At 36.6% G+C, this 15,015-nt stretch overlaps 1 protein-coding gene across 8 annotated transcripts in view; it reads right to left on the reverse strand.

The window, feature by feature from the left end:
* The window catches only part of ldb2a (LIM domain binding 2a), a 94,835-nt gene that overhangs the window by 17,593 nt on the left and 62,227 nt on the right, over positions 1–15,015 (reverse strand). For all 8 annotated transcript variants that reach the window (XM_044206072.1, XM_044206070.1, XM_044206069.1 and 5 more), the window contains exon 4: positions 4,522–4,644. In XM_044206072.1, coding sequence (XP_044062007.1) covers positions 4,522–4,644 — 123 coding nt within the window. The remainder of the gene's footprint in view (positions 1–4,521; positions 4,645–15,015) is intronic.

The raw sequence follows: 15,015 nt of genomic DNA on the forward strand, positions 1-15,015 counted from the left end.
TTATAAAATATGACCCATTGTTGGGTACCCAACCATATACATGTAGTTAAAAATTAGCTCCAGCTTGACCCACCACAACAGTAAAATGTTGCTTCCATATTAATGCATCAGTAATAATAATCCAATAAAATAATATAAAACAATATAACAATCACAGGAGACAGAGTAAAGTATCTGACTCCTTCTTCCAAACAGACTTACTACCCACTTAATGTATAAAAAATAATGCAGTGAATATACTGTATAAGTGTTAATGTCTCTTTGTACACTGAAGATTGTATTACTGCAGCCAATAATGTGTTTAACAGCTGTTGCATCTTTGCCATGTTGCATTATTTGTAATTGTAAATAAATGTTTTATTGTCATAAATTTTAATTTATCTATATGTAACACTACTGCTCTACCTTGTGTTTGTACGAGGGAAAGCATATTGTATGTGTGGGTGGGAGGGGGTGTAGCAGATGTTTGGGAGGGGAAACAGCTGAGATGATACACAGCTTCCATCGTGTTTTATCTGTGCGTATTTTTTTTACAATCCCTCGAACAAGGAAATTAACTTTTTTTGCAGTGGTTTAAAGTAAGTACATTTACTTAAGGACTTAAGTAGAGTTTTGAGGTACTTTATTCGATTATTTCCATTTTATTGCTACTTTATACTTATACTCCACTACAATTCAAAGGGAAATATTGTACTTTTTACCACACTACTCTTTCTTTACAGTTAATGTAACAAGCTATTTTGCAAATTAATATTTTTAAAAAACATATGATCAGTTCATAAAATATAAACCAAGTTAGGATTATAGAAACAATAGTTTCTAAAAGACAAACATCCCAACAGTATATAAAACTGTTCAACTGAGCCTCCAGCTACAACATTTAAATGCTGTTTTGATCACTAATAATAACGCAGTAATATAATAAAACACTGTGGATGGGGCCTTTTGGCATGATGAGCACTTTTACTTTTCAAACTGTAAGTACATTTTCAGCTTTTTTGAAGTTAAACTGAACTTGAAACAAATATGACAACAACAACAGGTTTCTGAAGGGACTTAATGACGGTTTACTGCTGGCTGCCATCTTGGAGTAACAAGACCTGAATGTGGTAAGTTGAGACATTTGTCAATTATGCAAACATGCCCCAAAACTTCTCTTTAGGCCCTCTGTAATGAAACAAGCACTATTAAAACCATCGTCAAGAAAAAAAACCCAAAACTATTGAGACCCGAATGTCCAATTGAAAAAAATCGATTGACAATTTTGATACTGACTTCAATACAGATGAGTTTCTGGAGTCAGCATCTAGTGGGCGTTACAGGAACTGCATCACTCGGCTGTGATGGTTTTGCACATTTTCACAGAAAATGTATTGACAGTTGTAATTACTTTATACTACATTATAATAATAATAATAACTTTATTTGTACAGCACTTTTCAAAAGCAGAGTTACAAAGTGCTGTACATACATAAAACAGAGCAAAGCAAATAAAAGACATGGAAAAAGAGGCAAAGTGTCAGTGAGCAAAGCAAGTATTACGGGGGCAATTATAGAATAGGAATACAATAAAATGAATAAAAACAAATAGACAAAAAATAAATAAAAAAGTAAAAACCAAAATGAAAGCATTAGAAACAACAATTAAAAGTAGCTTTATACGTATGTTTATAAGTGTGTTTTGAGGAGTGATTTAAAATGGGGCACCGATTCAGCACGCCCGATCTCCTCATGACGCTTAACTGTACATGCATCACATACGTTGAGCAGATGTGAAGAAAAAACTGTATCACAGTTGTGGTTTTGGACCTGGCCATTATTTGAATACCAGCTTTTATTTAAGAATTTATGAAAAGCTACTTAATTTAACAAGTGCTTTTATAGACCTAAACAATGTTTAAATCTAAAGCAGCCGTGGCAGGAGAGATTACACACCCATATTTTGTTTAATACACTTTTTACTACAAAGCCTACTCTGTCCTCTTGTCCTCATCATATGTAATAATTCCTGTTCATCTTATGTTTCTCAGTAATTTTCACTTCAGAGACATTTTAAATAGAGTTAAAATAAGCTACTTTTTAAAAGTAAGTAGGTACTCACACTAAGTTGTTGTTGTACTTATTCTGTGCTTCTACTTACTCTTTCCATCACTGAACACACACCTCTAGTATCTACAGTATTAGCTGTTTCTTTATAAACTTCTGAAAACTAAAATAAGAACAAACTTTATTATTTCTCTTCCAAACAGTTCCCCATGAGCGACTGTAAAAGTAGTTCAGCTCACATCATAAACTGGGCCTTCCACAGTGGCTACATCTGTAATGGTATCTGCAGTTTTCTATTCTGACTCCCATGTGTCTGTATCTGCTTTCATTAGTCCAGGCAGCGATCAAAAGAGTGAACTTACACTCACACACAAATCACTGAAGATCTGGCCAGGACCCACAAGGACCTACAATACCCCACAATATCCCACTCTCCAGGAATTAGTGTGAATACCCAGAGGGGCCAATTTATTGAGTGAAATTCATATGAAGATTTGGCCAAAAAAGAAGCTCACTATGCAGGCCAAGCTGCTTCTCACACGCACATCACACTCCATGGGGGTAAATAGAAAATACTGGGAATTAATCTCATTTTATTTATCAAGCAAATGAGTTGCATGTATAGCAACTTTATTGCAAGAGCACTATAAATTATTGTTTAAATTTTTGTCATTTTCTTGCCAGACCTTTTGAATACATAACACTGGCTCCATCTATCTGTTAAAGTAATGGCTTTTTTCATTCAGATTTAGGTGACTTATGTAAACATGACAGGACATATATGGAAAGAGCCACATGCTGGCACAATGCGTGGCACCTTGTACGTGTGAGGAGGCGTCATCAGTGTTGTGAAACAGTTGAAAAGTTTATTGAAGTGAAGGAAGAAAGGTGTTTTCTGTTCCCTCACAGTCTGCATCACTGATGGATTTTAAAACGCATCTTGCTGTTGAAGCTTTAATTAATGATGATCTTGAGCTCGATGGATGCTCACCCCCACTTCTCTTCTAGTGAATCTCCTAATACATTTTCTCATCAGTTTCATCACTTATTAGGTAGAGAATTCTACTGCCTGTTTTATAAAGTCCAATGTTAACTTGGGAATTTCTTTTGGCTCACAAGCTGTACGTAAAGTGTTTTTCTGGATATTCTTTTAAGTTGAAAGTTGAAAATATAGAGCGGGAGACTGGTCTAACTATTGTGGTTGTATGAGATTTCTTTAAAACTTCTTACATTGTTTGCACTGCAAAGGGGAAAAAATGTATGAACTTATTTGACATGAGAAGAATATCCTTAACAACGTAAAGTCAACTCATTCAAAGCGGTCCAGTTTATTAAACTGATTTTATTTTCTTTGAGCATGGGAGATGATACTTGGGAAAATTATTACAGAGATCTTAATCAAGCGAACAAGACGCTAATTTAATTTCTCTTTGTGTATTTAACCTTGTGCTGCTGTACTCTTTACGTTAATTTAACAACAACATTCTTGTGGAAATGTTAGTAGGTCCGACGTAGTAAGATTGCCGTCATGACTTTTATGTAAAAGTTACTTATTCAGACATGAGACCAACATGTAAATTGCCATCACATTTACGTAAAGAGGTGCACATATGAAAGGGGCTTAAGAGAGTTTTGTAACCCCTGGGCCCATGAAACATATAAAAACACCACTGTATAGTATTGGGGCCAACGTGAATATCCACTCAGTTGCCAGTTTATTAGGTACACCTAGCTAAAACTAATACAGTCTAATACAACAGTCCTGCAATAAATCCTATGAATTCTGTTTTGTACAGTTTGTGGTGCTGTTGAATTGCATTGCATTATACATAGAGGTGTTTCTGTTATTTATAGCAGCCTAGCAAAACAACACCTGTCTGTATAACGCAATACAATTCAACAGCACCACAAACTGCTGCCTCCAAAATGACCATAAAATTGAAAAACTGAACATTACAACATTCATGAATTTATAGGATTTATTGTAGGACTGTTGTATTAGACTGTATTAGTTTTATCTAGGTGTGCTTAGTGTATATGTATAATTTAGCTTCCATTATTTATTAAAAAATGTTTGTTCATTTCCCCTAACAGCAGTCCTGTATCACACAGTTTCAGTTCAAAATCATTTGAAAATAGAAGACCTGCTAGCTCCAGCTACACTCCACAGCTCCAGTAAGTAAATGTGTGTTACACTTAGTGGAATTAAGCAGATTATTCATTCGACCTTGTTTTTTTTCCCTCTCTCTCCCTTTTCAGACAAGGGCTCTTTTTTTTTTATCCTCGGTGGCCTTTGATGTCTGCAAATAAATTGGTTTGCAAAAATCCCTCCAAACTGCTTTGTTGGCGTTTAAATTTCATATGCTCATGAATAGCATCTAAAAAGTGTCTTGGCAGAGTGCAGAGACCCTCGTTAGTGACACCTAAAATGTGTAGATCGGGGTTGTCGTCGCGTGTTAATGATGTCACACTCACGTGCATGGCCAGGATGCTGCGGGGGATGAGCTCTCGGTACTGCCGGATGGTGAAGTGCCACGTCTTGATCCTCATCAGATCATCAAAGGCAAACTCCAGTATCAAACGACCCTCTGTACAAACCTGGACAAAGATCATATAGTTAGTGTTACTTAACGTTTCTCCTCAGCCTGATATCTCTTTCAGTAATCTTTAACAGCTGACAGGCGGCCGCCAGCTGATTTGGACGCAGACAAAACAGAAATCAGTTTATTGGCCAGGCGTGATTTCACTAAAAAACGCTGGAAGGGTTTCGTCTCCCTTTTTGGAATTTGTTCAAGGATTTTGTAGCACGGAGCGAGCTATTATGCTCCCAATATTTACTTTGCTTGCTTCCCTCATTCAGAGCATCTGTCCTTGGGCTTCTCAATCGTCCAGCTATTTCTAAAATGTGAAAATAAATGTAATCTGGAGAGGGGTGTGTTTACACCAGAGACAAAAGAACTTCAGGTCAGAGAGAGTTGCCAATTAGGAGGAGAGAGAGAGAGAGAAAGAGGGAGGGAGACAGAGAGAGATACAGTGAGGGGGAAAAAACATTTTTTCGCCCCTTTAGCTGAATTCAGCGCTTGCCGGGGCCCTTGCGCTTCTCCCGAATTTCGTTGCTGTGACAACCAGGGAGAGAGAGGAGAGAGAAATGGAGAGACAGACAGAGAGAAGAGGAAAAAAATCAGCTGATTAGTTGGCATGGCAACGGCAAAGATGTAATCCCACCAGACACACTCTAATCAATGCCCCCAGCGCAGATGGTCTCCTGAGGATCAGCAAGAAAGAGGCTAGCGGCCATACTGCCCCCCCCCCGCACACACACCACAACCCCCTCCTCACCCTCATTCCCCACTTCACACCCCCTAACCCCCGCTGGTCACATGCTCCACCACTAACTCCAACACACTCAGTCAAACAAAAACAAAAAAAAAAGAATAAATAGAAGCTCGACTGCTCCAAAAACCCCCGAACGCAGAGCCGCTCCTCTCCTGTCTGAAAATGTGTAATGTTCTCACTCTTTGTGCAACAGTGCGTTTCCTGAGTTATTCAACCAACTGAGATTACAATAAGTATATATAGAGAGAGTTTTGTAACATAATGAAATAGTACCTCATACTTGGGAAAAAAAGGTGACACCTATTAAAAATGCCAGATTAGAACAAACGAAGAACAGCAACTTTTGAAAGTCAGTAGCTGTAGTTTTATTGTTTACATGACTACTGCATACACCACATATTTAGTTTTAATGTTGCACATTGTAACAAGCACTTTACAACAATACACCTGAACCTTGATTACATGTCTCTATTATTGTTATTACTGTGGGAAAAACAATGAGTAGCATTAACATATCTAACACTATATTACTGTACACCGCATTACATAACTTATTGCTACATAATAATACTACATTACTATGTTGATTTTATTATTATTGTATGTTTATAACATATTATATGCTGTATCATGGTATTCTTCTTTATTTCCATTACATATACATTTCATAGTATTGTATTATTACTGTATAGCATGTGTATATTGCACATGCACACATATATATCACTATAAACTTTAATGCATTATTATATATATTGTATTTGTTATTGATGGACTATTGAAGACTGGAGTTCCTGATATTTGTACAATTTACTTATATAGGTATTGTAATGTGCATATTGTATATACATTTTTTGTCATCTCGCTCTTATTTCTTATTTTATTTTTGCTTTATCTTTTTTTATCTCTTTGTCTGTCTCTGTGCTGCTGTAACATGAATCCCCCCCCAGGGGTCATTAAAGTCAGATAATAATTTTATTTCTTCTTAAAATAGATATATAGCATTTTGGAAATTAACACTTCCATTCAATGACTGACACAATTCAGTGCTGATACAGTGGTTTTACGTGCAAACACGCCTGGGATCTGCACGGTTGGATAATGGGCTTGTCTCAGCTAGATAAGTGTGGATTAGACTAAAGCAATGTTTGGAAATAATCCTTGGTGTTTAATGGACAATGAAAATGGTCTTTATTTTATTTTTTTATTTAGTCTAACTCCAACAGCAGTTTTACCAACAGCTGACCTCAGAGTTAAGAGTGAGAGGAAGGATACAACATGACTTGTAACACCCTGAAATTTAAAACAACACCTTCACAAGAACTCAAACTGTGGGTGTAAACCTTTGCTGTCCAGTGAAAACCATTATCCATTACCACTATCTCCAAGTTTGGTGAGTTTTAATTTTTAGGACAAACTGAAGGACTAAGTGTTCCTTTATGGATTGAGAAAATTCTTCTACCTCTTAAGATAAATAAACCATTTAAAAAACCCCAATGGATTATCTGACAAATGTATTGTCACAAAGCTGAACACAGGGCTGTTTCTCTAAGCTCATTAAAAGCTGATATTTTGGATGGAGATACATAGTTTTCAAAGCTACAAAACACAGATGTGATGAGTTTAGAGTTGACTCAAAAAAGACTTAAAACCACATATATTAATTATTTTGCAAAAGTACACTAAAAACAAGAAACCATATTTATGTATTATAAACATATGTATGCATATTATTTAAGTCTTGACCTGACATCTTTACATCTGTCCTGAAAGTATACTTTTTTGTAGATTCATGTTTTTTACCCACCAGCAGTGAAATGACTTGAATCCTGTTTACAAGTGAGCTAGTGTCTTCTGATGCTTTCCAGGTGCTGTAGCCTACAGTGAAACAATGCTGCCCTATTGATTTATTTTTCCATACTGCCAACTGTGTCTTTAGCATTGCCTCCACTATTGCTCTTATTTCTCTCCACAAGCTTTCTGCTTCTCTGTAACCAATAAATAAATTGGCAAACCAGCTAAATCAGAACCAGAATAAAAATCACTTTAATTGCCAAGTGCAATAAATGTGCAGGAATTTGTCTTAGTGGCACTGGTGCAGAGATATATTAACCGCAAATGCAACCAAGGCAGCCCTTTTTCACAGATTTCAGAGTAGATTCAATCATACAAAGCTATTTATTTCTCCATACTGAGAGAGAATTGTTTGGGAATTGGTTAAAATCTAATATTTCTCACAATGGCTGTAAACAATTATATATTTTTTTTTAGCTAAATACTGTTCTCTTATGAAAACTAAAAGGAGGAAAATCCCCTTGAATTAAAAAGTGGTCCATTAAATGGTACAGCCCCTCACAGAGAGTACCCATTGATTTAAGAGCAGGGTCATAAATCTCCCGCACAACAGGGCTGAGATCAGGGGATCTCCGGCTCAAAAGAGTAAGGAAGAATAACAACGTCCTGCTGCTGAGACACGATTCAATACTGTACCCTAACATGACAATCAATTAACAACAGAGGAGCTGAAGGTCATTAAATTGATTATTATGAGCATTCATGACTGCTTCTGGTGAATATACTGTAGAGAGGACCAAAGTTGACTAAATATGCTCAATTATAGCCTCAAGCTGCTGACATGCTTTATAATACTGTAACTCCACATTATGGAGTTATTTATGGTTAATGTATATATAATTAAAGTGTGTTACTGTGAATATGTTGAGTTTAGAGCTGATAAGATGAGTCGATGAGTCAATCACTCGTGAATTTTATACAAAACTATTTTGATAATTTGTTAATCGTTTAATTTGTTATTTAAGAAAAATTACAAAAAAATAAATAAAAAATCACCATTTGTAGCTTCTCACATGTGAATATTTGCTGGTTTTCTTACATTTCTATGATACTGACCTGAATATCTTTTGGACTACTGGTCAGACAAAACAAGCAATTTGAATATGTCAACTTGGGCTTTGGGAATTTGTGAAGACCGTTTTTTAAATTTTTCTTTTGATTGATCAATTAATCCAATAATGATAATTAGTCATGAAAAAATTATTCATTCATCATTAGTTAGCCTTAGTTGAGCTAAAGCAAATGTAAGATGAGTGTGGCTGCAAGATGTTATTGAATACTTTCCCTAAACATGGCAATCAACTTACAACTGTGGACCTAATTTAACAGCTCAAATTAAACTTTTAAATAAATTTTTTTGGATAAATATGGTGTGATCGTGTAGTGCAAAATATATTTACTTACGAATGGCGTATAATTGGAGTGTCCCAGTGGCCTTGCTACTAATTGCACTAATTGTCACTGGCTGCATGGTTCAACGCCTCTCTCTCTCCCCATGTTTCCTGAATGTTTCTACTGTCTTCTGTCAATAAAGGTTAAAAAATCTAAAACTAATCTTAAAAAAAGAAATATATATAATCTAATAAAAGCATTACAAACATGTGCATAGGTGAACAAAAAGGAATAAAAAACTGGTGGACTCCTGCACACGGTCTGTACAAAATGTACTGAAAAAGCAACAAATTTATGGTCATAGACCGGGAATTAAACAAACAATACAAAAAGCAGCATTTTACAGACTGCAACAACAAATTACAAACAGGTCAATTCACAGGAACATCTGAGACCAATAGACATTCAGTAATTAATCTAAATACAAACACTAGACATAAAAAGATCAATGAAAACCTGAGATGACAAAAAATAGGAAAAAGGCAACACAAAATATAATCTGCAGTATAAAAAGGAATGTCAGCAGCTTGTTGCTATGGTTGAGCCTATCATAGTTAACTTTGATCCTATTTATATTCCCCAGAAGAAGTCATGAATGCTGTACATATCATAATAATCGAGATAATAACCTTAAGTTCCTCTGTTGACTGTCATGTTAAGGTATAGTATTTGAATCACTTCCATGATTTTTATGTACCTTGCAATAAGCGTTGACTAGTGGTATTTTAAAAAGTACTATAACTAAAAAAAGGTAGATTATTTCAATGTTAACATAAATATAATTCAGTATCTACAATTATAACTAAAGTATGGTAGAGTGACAACTCAAACATGCCTGAGATTTGAAGAAACTACTGACTACAAACCAAGCAAAGCTCAGAGAAACACACACAGTTGACAACACATCCACTAGTCAATTTCTCCCAAAAACAAAAAGAAAAATCCACTCAGGGAATTAAATTCACTTCAGCTGAGATCACCATGTCACGAACTCGCCTTTTGCTCTTTGCTCACCTCCCAGCATGCAGAAACCCCCAACTGGGCACCGGTAACGAGGGCCGTGCCCTCAGAACTAACACACACTGGCCAGGGAAAGCAAAGCCTGCTGGGTAGTGAATAGAGGTGCTGGGATACCAGGGACGGCTGGGAGGTTGGAGGCTTTTGGTCAAATTGGCACCCTGTGTCACCTTGTCGACACCTTGCCGCCCTGCAAACTCGCACACAGTCCACCAGCACCCGGGTAGTACCACCCACTCTTAGCACCTTGCTAACCCCGCCCATTCGTTAAGTCTGTAGCGTCCCGCCAGATGAGTAGCAACGGGGAGAGATAGAGAGAGCACATGAACACGTGAAACTGTGCTGAGCTCCTTCAAAAACTGCCTTCTGTCTGATTTTACTTCATCCCTTTTCTTCTTGGGTGCTCACCGTAACCATTACACAAACTATATCTTATCATATATATTCCTTTCTTTCTTTCTTTTTCAATAATTTTTTTCTTTCATTATAGGGTACCTTTTGGTAATTTTTTTGAAAAAAATCTGATTTGGCAATACTGTGCTTAAAGGATCATTCTGATTTATTACAACTTGAGCCTTTCATAGTTTTGGCGATGATTTCTTTTGCTAAGATCTGGGAACATAGAAATATCACTACACTTAAGTCAGATGGTACAAGAAACACAAGCGAAGACGATTAAACACACTGTAAACAAGACCACGGTTTAGCCAAATTATCAGTGGTTCCCAAAGTGGGTGCCTTGAGGATGGACCAAGAAAGCCTTAAGATTTGTATATTTCCATTGTTTTATTGTACATTTTTTATAATGTTTCGGGACACATTAACATGAACCACAATTCTAGATTTATGTTTTCAAATAGATAAAAACAGAAGAAATAAGTAATAAACACCATATTAAAATCCCTGTTAAATATGCAGTTATGCTGCAGCTCAGATTGGTTTTCATAGTAATGCTAAATGCGTTCTGGAACATGGCACACAGCAAGCGATGGAAAGATACCGATACGTGTTGAAATCTATATGAAGGAGTACCCTGTTTTGAAAAAGTTTAGTAACCATGTATCTAAACCACCTCATTTGAGGGTGAAACCAAAAGTTTGCACACCTAAAATGTTGGTAAAAAAGCCTCATTGCACAGGAAAAGTGTGCATACATGCAACTATGGAAGGAATGGCAGGTCGTTGTTAAACCAGCCTGTGATGATGACAGTTTGGGTTATAGTTTTAAAATTACTTTGGCTAAAAAAGAAGGTCTTGGAAGTGTAAGCTTACCATCCTATTTATAGTTTGTACTATATGCAGTTTTTATATATTACATTTTTTGGATGTTTGACTTGGAGTGATTTTATTAATGGATAATGCCTGTATAGGTATTAACTGTGTTGGTTTTGTTGTTCAGATTGTATGGTAGTATGATGTCAGCCCATTGCTATGTTTACATCAAGGATCACAATTGCAATTAGTATCGGACTTCATTGTTTTACCCTTGACCTTTATGTTGACTATGACTACATAAACTAACAAATGATTGTCTGACTGCTAGTGTTTCTTGCCATGTATGATGTATTTTTGGCTTCCCAGATGTTAGCAATTAACTTGGTGACGACAGTGTTGTTACTACTGACAGGAATGATGGCTAAAACAAAAAAATAAGACCCAATTTTTAATAAACCAGAGTTACTCTTTAAATATGGCCATGCCAATAACCCCAAATCTGAATTTGAAATTTTGAAAGAGAAAGAGATGAGACGAGCAAAGAAAGAGACAGATACAGGCAGAGAGAGAGAGAGAGAGAGTGAGTGGGAGAGCAAGAGAGCGAGTTGGGAGCTGGGGATGATTTCTCTAGGGATGAAGGATGCGTGTTTCTGAATGTGTGTGTGTGGGTGTATGATTGTGTGTGTGTGTCTGTGTGTGCATGTGTGTGTGCTGAGGGTGCTGGGGAGGTTGAGAAGAAGAAGAGGGGGGGATGAGAGAGAGAGCGGTGGAGTGCAGAGCGAGGGGAGAATGAGCGAGCGAGTCAGGCAGGGGGATGAGAGCGAGGAGGAGAGGGGGGAGAGTTGGTGGAGGAGGATGGGGGGAGGAGGTGGTGGTTGAGGAAAGCGAGGCGAGGCAGAGCTGATTGAGATTCGGGCCTCCAGAGCTGCAGGCTCGCTGCTGCTGCTGGGAGCTCAGGGAGAACATGCTCAGTTATTGGAATTCTTTTTTTCCCCTTTTTTCTAATGAATTAATTCTTCTCATCCAATTTAGGTGAAGATGAAAAGAGAGCAGTGCTGCAAGCATCAAATTTAGCTTTTTGTTGACCAGGCCTGGGCCATTCTGTTTCTGTACCGTTAATATCGGACACTCGTAATATATTATGGTTTTTTTTTGTTGTTGTTTTTTTTTGGTTCCATTTGGGAAGCCTTGTTTAAAAAAAGGGGGACAACAACAGCAACATAAAAAGACATTTCCTGTAAGTGTTACTGGGGATGTTTCATACTTATTTACTGATATGATAACACAAAGAGCCCCCCCTCCACCCATTCACACATACACACACACATGCCCAACCCTCACCACCCACCAACCACTACATGAATACAAAATCCTCTCCCCTCCAAATGTACAGAAAAAGAGATACGACCTCATGCACCCCCTCGTCACAAACCCACATGTAGGCAGTCATGCATGTAAATATACACCAACATACACGTTCACTCACACAGACACTGGAACTGAGGTAAACACCTGTCCCATCTGAAATGATGGTAAGACTTGACTTTGGTATGCTACCGTAAATAAAGGTCCTGCACTACACTACTCAAAAACTTTTTCAAGTGGAAATGACATTTCCTTAAGAATTCATAGCAAAATGTGAAGTATTACAACATGTCTCTTGATTGTGTGGAGGTTGCGATTCAAAACAGGTAAAGTTAGAGAGGTAGGGTGTATGTTTACATTAAATATGTGAATATATTTTTTATTTATAAAGCTATTTATTAGTCTCCAAAGTCTTTCGTGCAGACCCTGTTCATGCACACAAATATCAAGACAAAATCATAATAAAATCAGAAACACTTGCGTCAAGACATTGAACATTAATAGCAAATGGTTTTACATACTTGATATAAAAAGGCTTTGCTCTTTTAAAGAGCTCTCAAAAACTCTGAGCAGCAACAAGGATTCTGCTGGGAGAACTAATCCAAGTCAGTTCATGCATGCACAAGTACTTAACTAACAACTAACGCTATGATTCACTCAATAATATCAATGTGTATTTTCATAAATAGCATTGTGAGAGTAAGTGTAAAGTAGAACTCCATCGATAAACTGACCGGGCAAATATATAAGCCGATATTAGCTTATTACATATTTATCAGTATCAGTGTACTGTATATAGTATGACTGTCAATAAGTAAAAAAATAATGATATATAATATAATAATAATAATAATAATACAGATATGCTAAAGAGATGTATATAATATATAATAACCAAATGTACAGAATACTTCTAAAGAGCCTTTGTTTAGGTTACAGCATGTGTTTACGTGAAAAAATAAAAATAAAAACAAATATATATATATATATATATATATATATATATATATATATATATCGGCCAATATGTCATAATCAGATTTTTTAAGCTAAATATCAGCTCTAGTATAAACCCCTTATGACTACAATCATTTCTAATTCAGCCTTAAAACACTTTAAAAAGAAAGCAATCTGCCAGAGAAGTGAAAATTGCTCCATTTCATCCTGATTCCATTTCCCTGTTATGAAGAATTTGCTCAAAAAAAGATTCAACATTTGGCACATTTTGTTCATTTCTTTTCAGAAAATAAGATTTTAAATCTCAATAACAGACAGAATTACTTGCTAAAATTGAGATTTTTTGTGCAGTGATGTTTTTTTATATAAATTTTTAGTCTCACAGCCTGTGACAGGTCAGCCAAAAAGTTAATTTCAGACTCTGCACACTACAAACAGGCTTACACACACACGCAAGAGTGAGTGCATACTGTCAAGTCCTGAAAACAAGAGGGCGTATAGCTGTTTAATGTCAGAACAATCCGGTCTGGTGCTGTAGCTCATGGTTCATGGTACAGGGAACATGGAATCCCTTTAGCTCGCCTGCTCTGCGCTGACAAGGTATCTGGCCTCAAATTCATTTAGACAGTCAGCAGAAGACCACTAAGAGTCAGCTAGCCATCTGGATCAGACTGTGGTGAAGCCGATATTCACTCCGGCTCACAGGGGGATTCTCTCCCCAAAGACAAAAGCAGATGAGCTCAGCTTTAGTGCTTTCAGAAGACCTCTGTGTCAGGTATGGATTATCTCACCTGCGCAATTTGTGTTTCCTCTGCTTTTCTTGCTTCTGTAGGTGCCTTACTTATACTGCAAACTAAACCATACTCTTCAAAGATCTTATTCGTGTCCCCCTAGCATTGCCTTTGGAGTACCTGAGGGCTTAAGAATCTGTCAACATCTTTAACATGAGAAATGCCAGTGGATTTTGGGGTCTAGTAGAAGGTCAAAATGCTGATAAGTAAAGAGGGTAAATATGGCTATGTGTGACATTTCCCTGCATGAAACTTAAACTCCAAACACTGGTTAGTGCAGATATGTGGTCACAGGCATTTTTCAGCTGAGATATTTTAATTCTATAATTCAACATACAGTAACCATATGTCCATATGATTTCAGTTAAGCTTTTTTGTGTAATGTAATCAGTAATAAGTGACTGTAGGACTACAGACTTTGTCCCCCATCACTTACATTGGAAGTGCATTAGGAAGGGGTCTCTTAACGTCCAGCATGAACAGGAGGAATAATCACAGCGACCAATTTCAATGTTCACACCTGATTATTGTTGTAAGACAGACTTGAAAAATTGTGAATCTATCCTTTAGATAGAAGACCTAATTTGTAGATAGTTTATTGATGTTGTTACTCCGCCAAAGAACAACTTAACACCCTTTTTAAGCTTGAACACAACCCCTTCACAAATTCAGAAAATGCACTGAAATGTAGACTAACACCCTCGCATTTTTTTTTTGCCTAGAAGACAAAATTGCTCAGTTTTCTCTGGAAAAGGAAAAATAACTTCTGTTGTAATGAACACTACAGAATGGGGACAGAATCAGTTGATAGTACAATAAAGTAAATATAATTTACTATCTCAAATAGTGTATGTAGGGTTAAGTTACCCTAAAGTACCCAATATTTTCCTTAGGAAATTATGGATAGACATTTAAAATGTATACAATCTCAGCAGATAATACATAATTTTTTAATTCATGCAGCAAATAAATAAAGACCTTCCCATATTTAACAGTAAGGGTACCAGGTATGACTTGATAACACAGGGATAAAATGAAACAGG

Source organism: Siniperca chuatsi, linkage group LG8 (genome assembly GCF_020085105.1).
Source record: "Siniperca chuatsi isolate FFG_IHB_CAS linkage group LG8, ASM2008510v1, whole genome shotgun sequence".
In the NCBI taxonomy this organism is placed as follows: domain Eukaryota; kingdom Metazoa; phylum Chordata; class Actinopteri; order Centrarchiformes; family Sinipercidae; genus Siniperca; species Siniperca chuatsi.